This window comes from Mercenaria mercenaria, chromosome 3, assembly GCF_021730395.1.
Source record: "Mercenaria mercenaria strain notata chromosome 3, MADL_Memer_1, whole genome shotgun sequence".
Taxonomy (NCBI): domain Eukaryota; kingdom Metazoa; phylum Mollusca; class Bivalvia; order Venerida; family Veneridae; genus Mercenaria; species Mercenaria mercenaria.
The window spans coordinates 30,077,686-30,096,939 of NC_069363.1; the positions used below are offsets into that span (position 1 = coordinate 30,077,686).

At 34.2% G+C, this 19,254-nt stretch overlaps 1 protein-coding gene across 1 annotated transcript in view; it reads right to left on the minus strand.

The window, feature by feature from the left end:
* Positions 1-19,254, minus strand: part of LOC123525183 (uncharacterized) — a 33,552-nt gene that overhangs the window by 9,027 nt on the left and 5,271 nt on the right. Inside the window, exons 8-24 of the mRNA XM_053538104.1 lie at positions 18,352-18,526; positions 17,802-17,971; positions 17,107-17,272; positions 16,756-16,879; positions 15,116-15,270; positions 14,592-14,783; positions 13,414-13,637; positions 13,025-13,116; positions 12,276-12,400; positions 10,637-10,798; positions 10,082-10,199; positions 7,061-7,331; positions 4,521-4,677; positions 2,740-2,874; positions 2,214-2,391; positions 1,121-1,271; positions 334-592 (exon numbers count right to left, since the gene is read on the minus strand). Coding sequence (XP_053394079.1) covers positions 334-592; positions 1,121-1,271; positions 2,214-2,391; positions 2,740-2,874; positions 4,521-4,677; positions 7,061-7,331; positions 10,082-10,199; positions 10,637-10,798; positions 12,276-12,400; positions 13,025-13,116; positions 13,414-13,637; positions 14,592-14,783; positions 15,116-15,270; positions 16,756-16,879; positions 17,107-17,272; positions 17,802-17,971; positions 18,352-18,526 — 2,854 coding nt within the window. The remainder of the gene's footprint in view (positions 1-333; positions 593-1,120; positions 1,272-2,213; positions 2,392-2,739; positions 2,875-4,520; positions 4,678-7,060; positions 7,332-10,081; positions 10,200-10,636; positions 10,799-12,275; positions 12,401-13,024; positions 13,117-13,413; positions 13,638-14,591; positions 14,784-15,115; positions 15,271-16,755; positions 16,880-17,106; positions 17,273-17,801; positions 17,972-18,351; positions 18,527-19,254) is intronic.

Here is a 19,254-nt window from a genome sequence, read left to right on the forward strand (position 1 = left end):
AATAACTTGCAAAATCTTGCTAGATATTTCTAGTTTTTAGCTCTGGCAAACCCTATGTGCAACCAAGTGGAATCATTTGAACAACTTTGGAAAAGGAACACCCAAGGAACATGAAGGCATGAGCTAGTAAACAATAGCAAAACGTATTATATTTCTACATTAACACAGTTCAAAAAAAAATTCTGCAGTTGCAAAATACACTGAACATAAAGGCATTGCCGGTATTGCGAATATAAAAAAAGTGTTGCAAATCGATGTACTGCAAAAGTTTCTTAATGTTGAAATTATGTTATTAGTATTAATTTCAGTTTTAAATTAAAATGAAACATTTACCTTCCATGGTTTATCTTCATCAGGTCTTGGTGTCCTTATAAGTTCTACTGTATAAGACACTTTTCTCTCAGAGTGCTGGTACAAGGTAGATAGCTGCACCTCATGTTTAGGTTCTGGGCTGGAACCTGCAATTCTTACAACCAGCCCACACTTGATTCCAGCCTCAAGGATATCTGTTTCCTTTGTAAATTTACTTTTCAGGTATTTAATGGATAAGTCCCTAACTTCCAGGTCAACAAATTGTTTGGCAGCATCATCTCTAAAATACAGTTATTAGAAATATCAAGACATAAATCTTCAAGAACTATTATAATTTCTGTTATTTTCTTATTTCTAATATAAATTCAAACTATCAGACCAAAATGTTTTTAAACAACTCAAATATCAATGAATAATGCTATTAAAGGCCTAAAAAGTATTAGTTAGAGTAATGCTCCCAAAATCAGATAGTGGTGTAGTTAGGCCTTTTTAACAAAACATCAGAACTGCCATTGTTACTTAGATCAGAAACTAAAATTATTGGTGTTATATTTATGTAATAGATTGTACAAACAAGTAAAGAGTCCATTTGCATTGAAAACTCCCTTTTGACTAACTTAAGAAACATGCTCCAAAACTGGAAAACATTTAGGGTAGGGGTTTTGCTACTCTGGGTCAGATTGCCCTAAAAATGTTTGGAAAACTTTCTCTTTCTTTATTTACCTTCTATTGGCATATAGAGCTCTTAAAATTATATATATTTGATAAATAAACTTCTTTGATCCATCTTAGCCATAAGATAAATCACCTTTCTTCTGATGAGTCACTACTTGCTTCCCTAGAACTTGGGTCTCGTTCTTCCCTTGATCCTTTGGAAGATGGGAACCAGCTGCTCAAAGAAAACCAGCTAGACCCACCCCTAGCTTCATCACTCTGAAGGGACATGGCTGAATCACTGTCTTTAAGATAAAGGATATGTTAAAAGTATTAAAAAAATATATCAGTTCAATTTCTAGTGGCATTAGTGAAAAGAATTTACTTGAGATTTCCCATCAGTCTTAAACTATGTCTTAAAGTAGTTCTGCATGTTTGATTAACCGAAAGTAATGGCATAATGGATAAAGCCTGGACTAGGCATATGGAGAAGAAAACCATTTTATAAAAAAGTGGCAACGTGTGAGTAAAACTGATAAAACGACAAGACGAAATATGATATTAAAATTTTGATATGTTAAATAATTCCAGATAATGTTTCAAAATCAACTGGAATGTGCGAATCTCTTTATTCAGGTCAAATTAATATCTTAAAAACAAGCACATGGACCAGCCATATTATAGACCATATGTTAAGTTATAATTTTGAGAAGTTTTATTGAAATCTACATTGTAGAAAAAATTCTATTCATAAAAATGACATCAAAATTGTGATTTTCCCATAGACCATGTCAAATTTTGCTTTCAGTTTGAACTGAGCATGAAGAACTAGCTTAAATAAGTGAAAACTATTTAAAATGCACATTTAATGTTTAATCTAGATTTTTCAAGCAAATGCAAAAATATAATGAAAGTACAATGTAACAAGTCTAGATCATTTAAAAGCCTCAATCTGCTAATGGCAAGTAGACTCTGCCATTCTAGACCTGCAATAATTATTTCTTTAAAGTGAATCATAAATGTACAATGTTCAGGTAAAAAAATGAGTGCAACTTAATTTCATCTGAGAAGTCCCTTCAGGTTCCAAGAGTATCAAATTAACTTCCAAAATGCTACATTATCATTGCTTAATTTAATATTTAGCCAAGAATCAATCACTCAGATGTTAGAGTTTTAATCAAATGTATAACTGGTATGTACATGTATTTCAATTGTCAGAACCATAACTGCAATATCAACTTCCCTACCTCTAACATGTTGCATCTGTATATTGAGGCTAGAGCCTGGCAAAGGCTCATACCTGACATGGATCACCTGCTGTCCACTCATAGGAGGTAGTGGTATGGACTTATCTTTACGTATGCTTCTCATGCCAATCATTTTAATGCTGCGGCCAAGAATATCTTTACCAACTTCATATGAGACCTGATAATTCAGATGGAATAAAACTGGCCTTTTATAATGTATATTGTATCAACAATATTGTCTTTACTTTTTTTTATTTATATAGTAAAGCTAAATGTTTACATCAGGAAGGGAAGTATAATGCATTATAGTCCTTAATTTCATTAGCAGATGAAAGCTTTCCTGTTATTTCAAACTGCTTTTTTACATTGTAGGTATATGTGATAGATATTCATTTCTAGCATACAGTATGTAATTTTGTCCTATCAATTATGTTTTAAATAAAGGTGGAATAAACCCCTCCACTGTCATTCCAATAGATATTTACCAATTCAATATCTGTAATAGTTTACAAAAAACCTCACTTACAACTTTAGAGTCAACACCATCTATTATAGTTATTTCCTTCCGTTCAGGTGGTATGGGGTATTTATCAGCTGTAGGAGGAAGTCTTCTAATCTCTGTATGAGCATGTGATTCTAACTTCAGGGGTATTAACTCTTTCTGTAATGAATAACATTAAAACCTGGCATTAATATATACATGTAGCGCTAGAGTGCTGGAACCAGTACTGCATGTATTCATGTGTTGGGTATAAATCTTGCTGATTGGCACTTTTCTCTCTATCTTTCAAAGTAATCAAATTATTACTTTTACACTTAGGTGGAATAACAATCATTTGAACTTTTAACGACGGATACAATAACCATGTTTTTCCTTTGACTAAAAGATTACTGGAAAGATTGCTTTGTTTGTTTGTTTTGGGTTTAGCGCCTTTTTTCAACAGTATTTCAGTTATGTAATGGCTGGCAGTTAACCTAGCCAGTGTTCCTGGACCAGTACAAACTTGTTCTCTGCAGGTAACTGCCAACTTCCCCACTTGAATCAGAGGTGGAGGACAAATGATATCAGACACAATATCTTTAACTAGAACACATGCCCCGCTCTGGGATCAACTCACGACCCAGCAATCCGTAAATCTACGCTCTCCCTATTGAGCCAAGCAGGAGGGCCATTTGCACTTCCTCAATAATAAAGCTGACACTAAAAATATTATTATATGATTATTGGTTCAGATTTTCCTGACCTATGTCATTAGTTTAAAAGTAATAAAAGTAAGTTTCCTGGAAAACATACAGCTTTTAAAAAGTATTCCTGACAATGCTGTGCTGTGTAAAGGGTATGTAATTAATGAAAATATCACAAGAAAGTTCTGTGCTTTCTTTGTAGAGAATTATTCAACTTGAAATTTCACTGAGCACTGGTTTAACCACTCTTATTTTTAATGACTAATCGTAAATCTGAATTTCAATCAGCTTTTGTTTCCATCATTTTTATTTGTACATTCAACAGCAATTCTGACACTACTACAAAGAACTTGCAATAATCTAATCTGTAACAAATATTCCATTGTGTTGTTTTTGAGGGAATGGTGGCAGGGTCTGTTAGGAGAAGGAAATCATATTGTAACCATTACAATCAGGAAGAATTGTATTGCAATATAAATTGTATATATTCATAAATGTTACACTTCAGAAGAAAATGGTTTACGTAAGTATTAAATGTTCTGACTGGAATATCACTGTTAAAAAGAAATATTTTCTTCAAAAGGAAAAATGGAGTGAAAACATACTTTTTGGAATAGGGATGGCTGAAAAATTAAACACTGCCTTTCTAATTAAAAAACCTAGACATATAGAAGTAATGTAATAAACCTTTTTAAGATCAACATATTATATCTTTTTACCTTAAATTTCATCTGATATGATACATGAAAAGCACCTGTTGATTGTCAGAAATGTTTCATAGGGAACTGATCTTACCGATTTTCATCGCAAAGCGGCACGCTTCGTGATGAAAATCAGAATTGATCCCTCAACGGTAACATGCCATATAAACAGAATGAGATATACTATTGAATTAAAAAATGTGGTCTTCCAGCACGTGCACAGAGCGTCTGACTTCGGATGTTTTGGAAGAATACACTTTTTCCTTGTGCGTAATAAGCGTCCACATAGCTTGTCCGAACCGCAACATCTTGCACATCAGAACAAATATGTGCAGTATTGTTTTTTATTCCAAAATCTACATTAATTTTAAATTGATACAAATGCATATTTCTATATTACTATATAGTTGTTAAATAATACCTCATCTTTGAGTTTGATGAGAAGTTTGGAATTCTCTGGATCAACATTGACAGACAATGATAGAGGTACATCTGTGTAGACTTTCCCTTTCACAGTTACACCACATCTTATATACTTCATATCAACTTCCATTCTCCCTTCAAGCTCTATCAAAGCACTGCAATTTATTTTCAGTAGAGTTATTGATATAATATGCTTGCCAACCACACCATACTTATTATAAGATATTAAATATGCAGATATATACCTTTAAAGATATATACCTTTATACTGCTGTTGATGTTACCTTCCAGAAATGCTGAACAATAACTCAAATGAAGATACAGATAAGGCTGACTTCACAAATTAGACATAATTATATAAGTAAAATAATGAGAAATGCAACATTAGAAAACTTTTCTTATTGAAATACTAAAACTGGAGAAACAATCATGAAAACTGGACTACAAACACAACTAGAAGACGCTTTTGTAGAAAAGCATATGTCTCCACCAAAGCATAGTATTAATAGGCAATAAGTCAATAGGGGACAGGAGCGAAAATCAAAGAGACACTGATGGTTGGCTTAGTGACTCAAATGCAATAGGGATCATCTATTCAGCATGTCTGATCATCCCATGAAGTTTCAACATTTTGGGTCAAGTAGTTCTCAAGTTATTGATTGGAAACAGTTTTCCATGTTCTGGCCCCTGTGACCTTGACCTCTGATAGAATGGTGCCAAGATAAATAGGGGTCATCTACTTGGCATGTCCAATCATCCCATGAAGTCTGTATCAAGTAATTCTCAAGTTACGGATCTGAAACAGTTTTCCATGTTCTGGCCCCTCGGAAATGGTTTTCCATGTTCTAGCCCCTGTAACCTTGACCTTTGATCGAGTAACCCCCAAAACAATAGGGGTCATCTACTCTATAGTCCTATCACCCTTGAAGGTTCTGAGTCAAATGGTCTCAAGTTATTGACCAGAAACTGTTTTCCATGTTCTGGCCCCTGAGACCTTGACCTTTGATCGAGTGACTCAAAAATCAATAGGAGTTATCTACTCTGCATGTCCAATCATCCTATGAAGTTTCGATATTCTGAGTCCAGTGATTCCCAAGTTATTAATCGGAAACAGTTATCATGTTCTGGCCCATGTGACCTTGACCTTTGAGTGACCCCAAAATCAAAAGGGGTCATCTACTCTGCATGTCGAGTGGTTCTCCAGTTACTGATCGGAAATGGTTTTCAATGTTTTGGCCCCTGTGACCTTGCCTTTGATTGAGTGACCCCAAAAACAACAGAGGTCATCTAGAAAGTTCTGGTTCAAATGGTTCTCAAGTTACTGATCCGAAATGCGTGTGAACAAGTTCAGTTAACATAATTAAAAGCTTTATAGTAAAAGCTACTTAAAGCTTTTTTCTAATTTGTTTTTGCTATGATGGTCCCAAAATGCATAACCATTGGAGCAAACTTTCAAGTGGTAAAATCAAGTGTGCCAAAAATCAAGTTTTGTCAATGAATCTAAAGGTAGAAGTTGTATAGAGAGTTTTCAGCTGCAGCAGCCCATACCTGATGTCAAGCCAAAACATTCAAATAAAATTAACAAAGATTCATTTAGAAATGCTACAGACTAAGTTAAGCTAAGATCTTTCAAGCAGTTCATGAGAAGAACTTGTTTGAAGGTTTTTCTATTTTTAGCTCTTATAAGCAGAACCATCTGATCAAAGTAGAGGGAGGAACACGCAAGGAGCTATAGAATAAGTTTGGTAAAAATCTATCAAACAGTAAAACAGTAAATGATAGCAATGTATTTGAGGTTTTTCTATTTAAGCTCTGGCATTCCCTTAAAAGGGCCAAGTGGAACCATGTGAACAAACATCACAGTATCATGAGGATCCATCAAATGGCTCATGAGAGAAGTCTTAATACAGTTTTTCTACTTTTGACTTGCATGAACCCTTAATGGGGTCAAACACAATCATTTTAAAACAAATGAGGATGGTCTTATAATACAAGGATGCTCCTGACCAAGTTTCATAAAGATCCATCAACTGTTTCATGCAAAGAAGTTTTTTTAAAGTTTTATTTTTTTTTTATTTTTAGCTCTCAGCTGTTAAAAGAGGCCAAGCAAAACCATCTGAACAAACTTGAAAGAAGACTTTACAAAGGTGCTTCAAACCAAGTTTAGTGAAGATCCACCATCTGTTTCATGAGAAGTTGTTTGAACTGTTTTTTCCCCATTTTTAGCTCTGGAGGCCCTTAAAATGGGTCAGGCAGAGAGCCTTACAAGGATGTTCCAGATCAAGTGTGGAATGGTCCATAAGAAGTTGTTTAAAGTACTTCCTATTGTAGCTTTTGCTGCCCTTAAAAGGGGCTAATCTGAGCCAACTGAACAGACTTGAGAAATATTCATGCCAGAATGATACAGACCAAGTTCAGTGGAATTCTGACCAGCAGTCTCAGAGGAGATGTTTAAGTAATCATGTTGATTCAGGATGATTGCTGATGGAAGGTGGGTCATTCAACAATATTATATTTATCTAAATAAATCTTTTTTACCTTGGTCTAACTTTCAGTAATGCATCCATTTTACTGATTAAGGACTTTTTCATTGAATTTCTTGGATCCGATGTGAGCTTTAATTCTCCATCAATTTTCAAAGTAGCTCGTTTGTCGACATGTACTTTCAGTGGCAGACCCATGTCTGTTGGTACTGACATATGTAACAGTGGAAGAACCAATGACTTCTGGCTCTTCAGTAAACTTTTCAAATTGTCTAAAAGGCTCAGTTTCTCTTTGAGGCTTTCCAACATCTCATTGTCACCAGAACCTGAAGGTATAGTAAATTTGACTGATTACTGTGCCAACTACACTGTTTAAGGTGGTGTATAATACTTTATGAAATTGTATCTGTTAAAAGCTTTAAAAGTTTGTGTATTTTTTCATATTTAGTGGGTATAAAAACCTACACTCAACCTATTACAATGTGAAAACTGTTCCTTTTTCATCAGTAATAACGTCACAGATTGGCAAGTTTGGCCATAGAACTACAAAACATTCATTTTAGCATTGGTAGTGTATGTTCCTTGCTATACCTTAGCATAAAATGGTCTTCTTTGACTGAAAAATTCAAATCATTGTGTATGTCAACGTAATGCCATAAACATATTCCTCAGAAATAAAATATCCCAAACAAATGAAAAAAGTGAAGAATATGTGACCTGCAGACATAAGACCTAACATGGTATTTGTTTTTGCTTTCTTTGGTTTTAATAGCTTTTTTCCACAGGTAAAAAATATGGCAGTAAGTTATCTTAAACAGTGTTCCTAGACTCTTTGATAGTAATTCTTTGCCAGTAAAGGAGAATTTCTCCCAGAGGAATCAATGATGGAGACAATGAGCTTACACATGTTGTTTTCACTCACTCAATATGGAGAACATGTCCCTGTCATTCAAACCTACAGTCCCCAAAGTGGAAGGCTTATGCTCTACTTATTGAGCTGATCAGGCAGGTCTAAAATGGTAACTATGGCATTTATTTTTAATAAAACAAAATAAAGAAACAAGAGGGCCATGACGGCCCTATATCGCTCACCTGTTATCATTGCACTTGAGGACAAGAAGGTCCTCAGAAAAAATATCTAAGTCCAAAGGACAGGAACAACAAAGGGAAGAAATTTAACCAAAAAGAAAAAAAATTCTTACAAGGTATAGATATGTCAAAATACACCTAAAAATTGGAGGTACCATCCATGTTGTACCACAGAAAAGTGGTCTCAGTTTTTCCCTACGGCCAATAATAAAAAAGTTACTAAAAATAAGCTATTTATAGTAACGTAAAAGGGAAGTAATTAAAAAATAAATATTGTAAGTGAACAAAAGAAGGATCTGCCAAATAAATCTGTTGACATAAATGAAATTTTAGATCAGTACCTTCATTAGTTATGGAGATATACCCATTTTAATTTGAAATAAAGGGAGGTAATTTGACATAAAATCAGTCCATAGTTATCTACCCTGATTGTCTCAGTCCAACTAATAACAATAATGAAATTTCAAATAAGTCCTATAAGTAATTACTGATATAAATCCATTTTGATTACAATCAGGGGAGGTAATCAGATACAAGAGGGCCATGATGGCCCTGTATCGCTCACCTGAGTACCATTGCTAAAAATGATATGATCCTTTCAAACCAATCTCATTAGAAGCTGCTAAGGTGTATTCATTTCGATAAAAAATAAAGGGAGGTAATTTGTTATAAATTCAGTCAATATGTATCTTCACTGATTGTCCAAGTCCATCTGTTGACATAAATGAAATTTCAGATCAGTATCTTCATTAGTGATGGAGATATACCAATTTTAATTTGAAATAAAGGGAGGTAATTTGACATAAAATCAGTCCATAGTTATCTACCCTGATTGTCTCAGTCCAACTAATAACAATAATGAAATTTCAACTAAGTCCTATAAAGACTTACTGATATAAATCCATTTTGATTACAATAAGGGGAGGTAATCAGATATAAAATAACTCTGGAACCTACGACTGGATCTGACAGATTCATCATGGAATCCAAGATTTATTGTTGTTGAAAATATTTTGGAAGTTTGTATCAAATCAAACCATAAATGAAGTCTTTATATGGCTGCAAAAACTAAAATAGCAAATTTTGACCTTTAAGGGGCCATAGCTATGGAACCCATGATGGAATATGGTCAGTTCAAGAAAGGAACCAAGATCTTGTGGTGATACAAGTTGCGTGCAAGTCTGGTTAAAATCAAATCATAAATGAAGCTGCTATTGTGCAGACAAGGTCAAAATAGCTGATTTTGGCCCTTTCAGGGGCCATAAGCCCATAACTCTGGAACCCATTATGGGATCTGGCCAGTTCAAGAAAGGAACTGAGATCTTATTGTGACACAAATTTTGTGCAAGTTTGATCAAATTCAAATCATAAATGAAGCTGCTATTGTGCAGACAAGGTCAAAATAGCTAATTCTGGCCCTTTTAGGGGCCACCACTCTGGAACCCATAAAGGAATCTGGCCAGTTCAATAAAGGAACCAAGATCTTATAGTGATACAAGTTGTGTGCAAGTTTGGTTAAAATAAAATCATAAATGAAGCTGCTATTGTGCAGACAAGGTCAAAATAGCTAATTCTGGCCCTTTCAGGGGCCATAACTCTGGAACCCATACAGGAATCTGGCCAGTTCAAGAAAGAAACCAAGATCTTATGGTGATACAAGTTGTGTGCAAGTTTGGTAAAAATCAAATCATAAATAAAGCTGCTATTTTGCAGACAAGGTCAAAATAGCTAATTCTGGCCCTTTCAGGGGCCATAACTCTGGAACCCATAATGGGATCTGGCCAGTTCAAGAAAGGAACCGAGATCTTATGGTGATACAAGTTGTGTGCAAGTTTGGTTAAAATAAAATCATAAATGAAACCACTATCGTGCAGACAAGAAATTGTTGACGCACGGACGCACGCACAGACGACGGACGAAGGGTGATCACAAAAGCTCACCTTGTCACTATGTGACAGGTGAGCTAAAAATACAAGAGAAGATTTACTTGTTTCAACTGGAGAAGTGAGAAGTGAACTGGCATCAAAATAAATCAGTACATGTCCAAACAGTCGCACGCCAAAATAATGTTCTGGTTTCTCCGGTTCCCTAGTTTTAACACCAATCTGCAATGTAGATACTGTTTATTATGACATGTCATTATTTTTGATGGAATTCATTTGAACTTCTGGCTTGCATCAGATTTTCCATGAATTAATACCTAATTCTTAATTACACAAATAAAGAAATAAACTATTTCTTCGGTAGCTATGGTTGTCTCTTTACCATCTGTGATTGTACATCTTCTCTAACTAGAAAGTAATAAAAGTAAGACTGTCTTCAGTAAGGTCTCCAAAGTTTGCTGTGTCAAAGCTGTCAATCAAATGCAAATAAAAACACTGTACAGTGAAACCTGTCTATAAAGACCACCCTTGGGAGAGCAAAAATGTGGTCTTTATTCTCAGGTTAAAATACAATGTAAATGTTAAAATGGAAAACAAAACATGTGGTCTTTAGAGCCAGGTGGTCTCTGTTCAGAGGTGGTCTTTAACACGGGTTTTACCTTTTCTTTGATGTCTTTGATTTTTTGTTCATAGTCTGAGACTGTGCTTCTTCTCTGACGTGGATGAAGGACTGTCTTCAGCACCGTTTCCAGACTGGTATCAGCTGAAGCTGTCAGTAACTTGTCTAGAACTGAATCCAGACCCTTCCCGCTGTATGTAACCTGGGTAAAATACAAAAAAGTATGACTTATGTTTATGTGAAGAAAATGACAAGAACAAATTTCATAAACAAGAGGGACATGATACCCCTAGTTTGCTCATCTGGGTTTAATAGCTGACTTGAACAATTTGGTAGAGGCTTAACTAAGGAACATTTATTTGAAATTATTTTGAAATTAAGCCAGCAGTTTCTGACAAAACGATTATGAATTTTCCAACTATAGCCCCCATATAAGAAATATGTGCCATGCACCATGGTAGCCACCTTTTTTACCTTAGTGGGTTTACTGAAGGATTTTGATAGAAGGTAGCCCAAGAAATATTTGTATAAAATTATTGTTAAATCTGGCTAGTTAAGGAGAATTTTTAAGTTTTCAATATAGGCATATACAGAAAACTAACCCCATCTACTGCCAGCCATGTTTTTTAACAAATCAAAATGGCTTGAACAACTTTGGTAGAAGTTCACCCAAGAGCCATTTCTGTGAAACTGTTTTAAAATCAGGCCTTTTGGATTTAGAAGAGAATATTTTCAAGTTTCCAATATAGCATATAGAGAAAACTAGCCACATACACAGGTGGCCATGTTCTTATTTAAAAAATCAACATGCCTTAAAGGACTTTATTCAGATCAGGCCAGCAGTTTGAGACAAAAAGATTTTCAAATTTTCTATAGTCATGTTGGGAAAACTAGACCCTCCTCTTGGAGGCCATGCTTTTAACAAGTTACCAATTTTTATTGGCTTGAAAGAATTATGTAGAGGTTCATCAAAGTAATACTGTTGCAAAAGTACTTTGAAGTCAGGCCAGTGGTTTCAAAGGAAAAGATTTTTAAAGTTTTCAATATAGCCATATAGTGAAAAAAAGTCTCACCAACTGGTAGTCATGTTTTTTAAAACAATCATCATGGCTTGAAGGAATCTTTTAGAGGGTTACCAAAGAAACATTGCTTTGAAACTACACTGAAATCAGGCCAATGATTTCCATGATCATAAAAGTTTTCCCTTTTGGATGCCATTGCAACCAGATTTCTGCAGGGATGACCTAGAATTAAAAAATATGAAAGGGGGCCACCAAAGGAACTTTCTGTACAGTTTAGCTGATGTTGACTAGGCAGTTTAGGAGATGCTCTTTAAAGAAATTGTGGATGATGGACATCCAGTGATCGTGAGCTAAGCTCAGGTGAGCTAAAATTAAATGCTATAGGTGATGGTAAAACTGCTTACTGCTTCAAAGAACCTTAAAGTTGGTTAAAAATGCATCTAACTGTCATGGGTACAGGTATCAACCTGCTGTTTTTTGTTGAGAAAGCAAAGTAAGTGAGGAAAATAACTAACAATACACAGAAGATCTGCCATTTTTTCTTGTCTATAACACTTAACATGCGGAAAGATACTGTAAGTCCCTTGAAGAATAGGATATCTCAAAAACTATTGGAAAACAGGAAAAATGTGAAAAAGTTTAATTATGTTGTTATACCTGGAGAACATCTGAACTCTTTCCCAGCAATGATACTGTGTACCCTGCACTGTAATAGGAAGGCGATCTTTCCATTGGAGAATACATCATTGCTGATAAGTATGTGTGCCCTATTCGTAGTAGTTCTGTAACAGAAGTTTAGATCTGATGTTGAAATTCAATTCTTTTGTAAGTGGCAGTAAAGACTTAATAACAAAACATTATCAGATAAAATGATACTGAAAGCAGAAAGCTTGAAGTATACTTAATGTCCCGAAAAACCAAAGTTACTGGCACGATTTAGTTTTGATAATGATACTTTGGAGCTGTCATTGATTCCTAGTCTCTTATTCATAAATATAACAAGATGAACAGTGGATAGCAGTTAAGAATCAAAATTTATCCTGGAGCATTTTGCATCCATCCAATGCACAATTCTTCCTAATCCTGTATAAAACACGGGTTTTAATGGCATAAAGTGTTCCAAAATTAAACTGCAGAAAATGCAAGACCCCAGACATTAAAATAATCCATTTCAAAAATCATGCTGGCATAAAGTTTGTGTTTTACATTTTTTAAATAATTTGACAGTGAAGGAAGTCACATATTTTATTGTTTTCCTTCCATTTGTACTTTCTGTACATTGAATATATTAAGTCTCTGATCAAAACTAATATGAAGTTTTTGACCTGTAAAAAAATTGTACTTTTAATTAGGATAAGTGCGTATGTTTTACAAGATCTAAAACTGCATCATGTAAAATTTATTACCATCATAACTTGATCCGGCATAAACAGAGGACTTTCTATTAGGGTGTGGTGACTTCTTTGCATATCTCTGTGCTAAACTGCTGTTTTCAGCTCTGATATGAAAATAAATAAAACAATACTCTTTACCATGCCATAAAGCGCCATGTGTTTGGCCCTTCTAATTATATTTCATTTTGCATGTTACCTATTTAAATAAAAGAATTCCTTAATTTGCTTGGCTTTCCCCTGTCAAATATAAAATGTAAATGTTCACTGACAGATTTTATAATGACAAACAGAATTTTAACTTGATTTACTACAATTATCTTAGAATGATTTTAACCAGAGTTAAAAAACCAAAAATATTTACTAGTATATTCCTAATTAAGAAAACAAATGAGGTATCTTACAATTCCTTAAGTTCATCACATGGTGTAGAGAGTTTTGAGAATTCAAGCAGTGCAGAATACACATAATTTCCAACATTATCATTTGGGTCATCTTCAAGTGATTTTACTATCATCTCCATAGCCGAGCGGTGATGGGAGGCAAATGCAACAACATTGAATGCTATCATTCTGATTATATCTGGTTGTCTCCTGTCCATACTTAGGGGCAGAAATATCTTTTCTACCTGAAAAATAAACAAGGATTTTTTTTTACAAAATATCAGTCAATGAATTTCTAATAAAATGTCTAACACTGCACTCCATCTCAGCGCACTGATCATTTATGAACATCTGTCATTATATTCGTTTTAAAGATAATAAGACAGAATTGCTAAGTGGCCTTGACCTTAGAGATACTGGTAAGAACCAAGAGCAAGAGTCATGACACACCCTCTCATAAGTAACAAATGAGAATAAAATTCATCTAAAACTTTTAAAAATCAGTGCCCAGACAATGGCTTATGAACACATGGTCAAAACCAGTATATGCATTTGTTACCTCATTTTCGTTTTTTGGATGAAGGATTATAGATATAAGTGATTAATACTTACCCAGAAAGACAAGTAAGATTTAAATTTCGCTAAATAATGACTTAGACTCTTGAGCTAAATCAATCTGAGAAGAACTTGAGTCTTCCATATTTATCATTATTCGTTTAATGGTGGAAATTCTACTCTGGCAAGGCAAGAGAAAAGAAGTACTTAGTTTATATTAATTTATTTTAGGCCGATTGTGAAGCAAGTTCTACAACTTGTATCAATCACTCTTGACACCTCATTCCTGATGGACTCCATCACCACTACAGCATGTGAGAAGTGAAGCCAGTTTCCCTGTTATAAGGCTAAGCGCCAAGCAAGGGAACTACTGGTATGATGCAGCCGGGGATCAAACCACGACCTCCGGCATTTGAAGAGGATGCTCTACCACAATGTTATCGAGGTGGTTAGAAATGTACTTAAAGAATGAAAAAATGAGTTTCAAGCTGTAACATAACTGAATATCATAAATGACAATATGGCATGTTATCATTTATTTCAATCATAATGCTCCGTCTCTTTAATTTTTGTAATTAAACTACAATTGTTACACATAGGTTCTCATACCAAGATAAATCAACCCATGCTTAAGCACATTTTACCTTTTCTGAGTTTTCCTTCACTATATAAAGCAAGCTGTCTAAAGCATCTATGCGTGCCAGCTCTGGTTTTTCCATGTCTTTGACAAGTGTTTCCAGAGTAGGGCTAAATTCCTCATATTGAAGATTGGCCATTACTTTCACAGCAAGACGTTTACAATCTTCATTATCATTTTCATACAGTTTTTGTACCATCTGAAGCAGTGAAAAAAGGTAGTTTATTTCACTATTTGGGATACTGAACAATACACTTTAATAAAACAGTTTTATTAGAAATACTACTTTTGTTCTATGCCTGCTAAAATGCTAAATATATCAACTAACTAATTTCAAATAAGCATATTCAATGTAATCTATTACTTGGTGTGTATCTTTCTTTACATCATTATCATTTAACTTTGATCATAAATGAAGTTTACTGGAACATTCGAAAAAAAGTACTAGTGAATCTGCAAAAGCAGTTTAATGATATGGCACATGGCTTTATATATTTCGTAAGATTTTAAAATTTGAAATGAACTTTATACTTCAATAATTTTCTTCTTTGCAGTTGTATAGAGTTCCTTTGTTTGCAGTCGTTTATTGTCAATCTCTTCAAGCCTCTTGTCCAACTTTTTCCTGATCTGTCGATCATTGCTCTCACTACGTAGTTGATCTACAATCTCCCTCTCACTATCCTTATCTGATGTAAATAAACATGTTATACATGTCTGTCCAAATATATAGAACTAGAGATCAAAATAACCATTCAATACAAGTCAAACATATGATTTAATAGAACACATGTACCAGTACCCTTACAGAAGCAAGCATCTGCGGCGTACATAATGTGTACTTGCTGCGTACATGCCGCGAACACAGTAGCACGCCAAAGAAGTACGTTTTACATACACCACATGCTGCGTACTATTTCACAGAGTACACAGCATGTATGCAGGAGACAGCAGTACACAACATGTATGTGGCACAGTGATTGAAATTTTCAGAAGTACACTTCATATACACAGCAAGAAAACAAATTTTTCTAGCAACTCTGGTTATAGATTAGACCCATCATGTGATCTCTTTGGAGCATGCCCAGTAATAACTTCCTGTCTATTTAAAAATTGGAGCTAAAATGACAACAGTCTCTTGGAGTAAAATATCCTGAAATAGAGGACTAACATACAGTATCAAAGTTTTGTAAGTTGAATTTGCTTTTTGTATTTTAACTGAAGTTAAAATATTCATGTAATATAATTATTTACTTAATACTTAGCTGTGTTCGACTTTCGTATTTGAATTATAATTGTTCTTTTCATAACTTAGCAACTTGATCAAGACAACTTACATACTGGTATATATAAAGGAAATATTATGTATTATAATTTAGGTTATAATTTTAAATATAACAAACTTGCCACAGCAAAACTTATTCTATATTAATTAGTAATTCAACTTCTCTTTCAATTAGAATAATCAATAAACATTTTTTTCTTTTACATTTGATTTGGCTTAAAAACTTAAGTTCATTACTTTACTTAAAATACATTGCATTCCATTGCCTATAAATGTCTTTGCATAAAGTTATACTGACTGAATGTGTAAAGAATATATCGATGCAAAAATACCAGAAAAGAATACATAATTTGCACCTTGTTCTCAGCATGTACACCGGAGTGCCTATTTGCATGTGAAAAGTGTATGTGCCGCGTACATGCTGTGTACTATTTCTCCGGTGTACTTCCTGCATACTAAATTTCTCCGGTGTACTTCCTGCGTACTATATATTCGCAGCATGTATGCGGCAGGTAGTACGCAGCAGTGCTCATTTGCATGTCAAAAGTGTACTACAAATGTACTACTGGTGTATATGCGGTGTATATCATGCGTACTATTTCAAGTCCAAGAATTTAGTACACATCATGTACGCGACAAGTATGCCACATATACACAGCAAGAGTACACGGCAGGCCCTTTTCTTTGGTAAGGGTACATAAATTTTAGGCTGGTTAAAAGTAACAAAGTTTCTGATCTATAAAATACCAAGTGATAAATCATTACATTATCAAAATGTCTTCACTTAAATAATAATTTCTGAGAAACCCTTGAATAAACTTTTGTGCAGTTATCAGGATTTCAATGTAATATTGCAAAAAACTGGCAGGATTTCTTATCATTCGTGTACCTTTCATAGATGACATGCTGACTTGTATCATTTTGTCTCCAAGGGAACCCAGTGTAAGCCAGGCAGATCTATGCAACATTCTGTCGTCTACCTGCTCCTTCATTTGCTTCTTTTCCACGTAATCCTGAGCAAGCACAAATAAAAACAATGACAAACCATAAAAAGACAAAGTAACATGAAACACACACATTCACATGCAAAAAAAGCTTGAAAGAACACTGTCACACTGAGTATTGATAACAAAAAGTCCTATAAACACACTGACTATAAATATTCATAAAAGAAATGTTTTCTTGCACATCTTGAAAAAAAAAGAAAGTAGATTTTCTTTAAATATATTTCAGTACTAACCATGAGCCTTTTCACAATGAAAACATCAGGTTTTGGAAGGAGTGATAAGGTCATGAATGCAAGAGGTGCAGAATCTTTGGGTATATCTTCATTCTCTATTCTCTCAAGTAAAACATCAACTGCTGGGTATGTTCCAACTGACGGTAGAATATCTACAACCACTTTCCTGGTATGGAAATATCTGGGTATACCATAGTAATTCACACAACAGAAATATGTATGTAAATCAGAGGCTTTAAAAAATCAATCCTTTTAAATATTGAATTAAAAAATGCATATATTCAATAAATACCACCCTTGTACTACAACAGACCACTCTTCACAAATAAAAAAAATGAACTTTGATGACAGGTAGTCTCTTATTATAGGTATATCTACTCTATTCATAGTTAAATAAGAAGAAAAAATAGCGACCTTTACACATAGGTTTTATAGTGGTGATCTTTAAGTCTGATGACTGTTTATAATATTATAATATTAATTTTTTCTGCATTGCATTAAAAATGAGTGTTTCTGAAATAAAGCATCTATTGTGAGTAGTAATTCCTTTGATTATGACCTTTTTTGTTTAACAACGATTGTTAGATGACTACACACAGACTACCTACACATTCAAAGTGACCTTTTAGATACAACTCCTGCATACTTTATAACAGACAAATTTTAAACAATAATAAATTTCCAAATATCTGCACCTGGATTTTGGCAATTTCATGGGGTCTCTGAGAATGTCATCGAAAAGTGAATTTAGTGAATGTTTGTCCATTTTCTTCAGTAATCTGGTAAGTTCAGACAGGAGTTCTCCTACTTCTTCATTAACTTGATCCTTCATCAACTGTTCTATACCCGCCAACACTTTCTCTATCTGTAACAAACCAAACCTGTCTTTTATCAATTTTTAATGCAGTGGGCAATCACACAAACTAGTTTTAATAATCTTTATCAAAGTCTTGCCAAAGTTATAATTTCATTCATATAATGTTTAGTTTTTTACATGAAACTTACACTATAGAGCAGAGTTTTCCCCCTGTATTTTGTAAAAATAGGAACAATTGCACGGTCCTTGTTTTACATAACTTGTGTACATCTGGAAATCAAATATCTTTCAAAATATAGTCCTCTCATTTACAAAACAACCTATTCAGGGGATATAATTCCACTAAATTTGCTTGTTTCTACTCTGTATCACATCATATATTGCAAAGCTGAAAAGTCCATTTTTGTATAGCATTACAATCAAATTACCTTTTTCTTTAATTCAGTTTTTTCTTCTTTCTTCAGCTTAAGAGTGCGAGGAGAGAGTGGGGAACTTTCAGAATCCTGAGTTTTGGCCTTCAGGGGTCGATCATGATGAAGTGGTGATCTTGGTTCTTTAATCTGGTCACTGATTGGCCGAGAATCTACCAAAGTCAGTGTCTGACTGAAAATAGAAAATCACTGTAAAAATGAAAAATACGAACATGTGAATTTTTATTCTTCTTGCCTTTTTCATTTTTGCTTAGTCTCTTATGTTACATGTGTGAAAGGTAAAAAAAGAAACTGGCATACACTATCAATCTTTCTAAACATAGAAAACTTAAAAAAAAATTAAAAAAAATTCGAAAGCCATAAATCAATATCACTTCAACTGATATTTCTTCAGTATGATTTGAATTGCAGCTAAAATGTTTCTATTGTACAGTGTTATCAACACATTAGAGAGCTTTTCTACATTTTACATACCACCCAACCACCTATAACTCATTTTTTTTGTAACATTAACTAATAAAATGCTACAATTTCTTGAAAAATGATGACATGAATCTGGAGGTGTTTGTTTTTGTTGGGTTCTGAGTCAACATAATTTAGGTCATATGGCAACTTTTCAGCTTCTGATGGTGGAAAAAGACCCCAGGTGCCCCTCTAGGCATTTTTTCACACATTGGTGGGCACCTGGGTAGAAGCACAGACCTGTAAGCCAGCTGGATGGTTTCCTCACATAAAGAATTCTACATCCCATGCAAGATTTAGGACCCACATTGGTGAGGAGATTTTAAGTCAGTGACCTCAAAAGGGCCCTTAACCTGTAGGGGAATCCCTCACTTAGTTTAGATTTTAACACCAATTGTAATGGATGCTTTATATTTCTTTAATATGTTCGAAGACAGT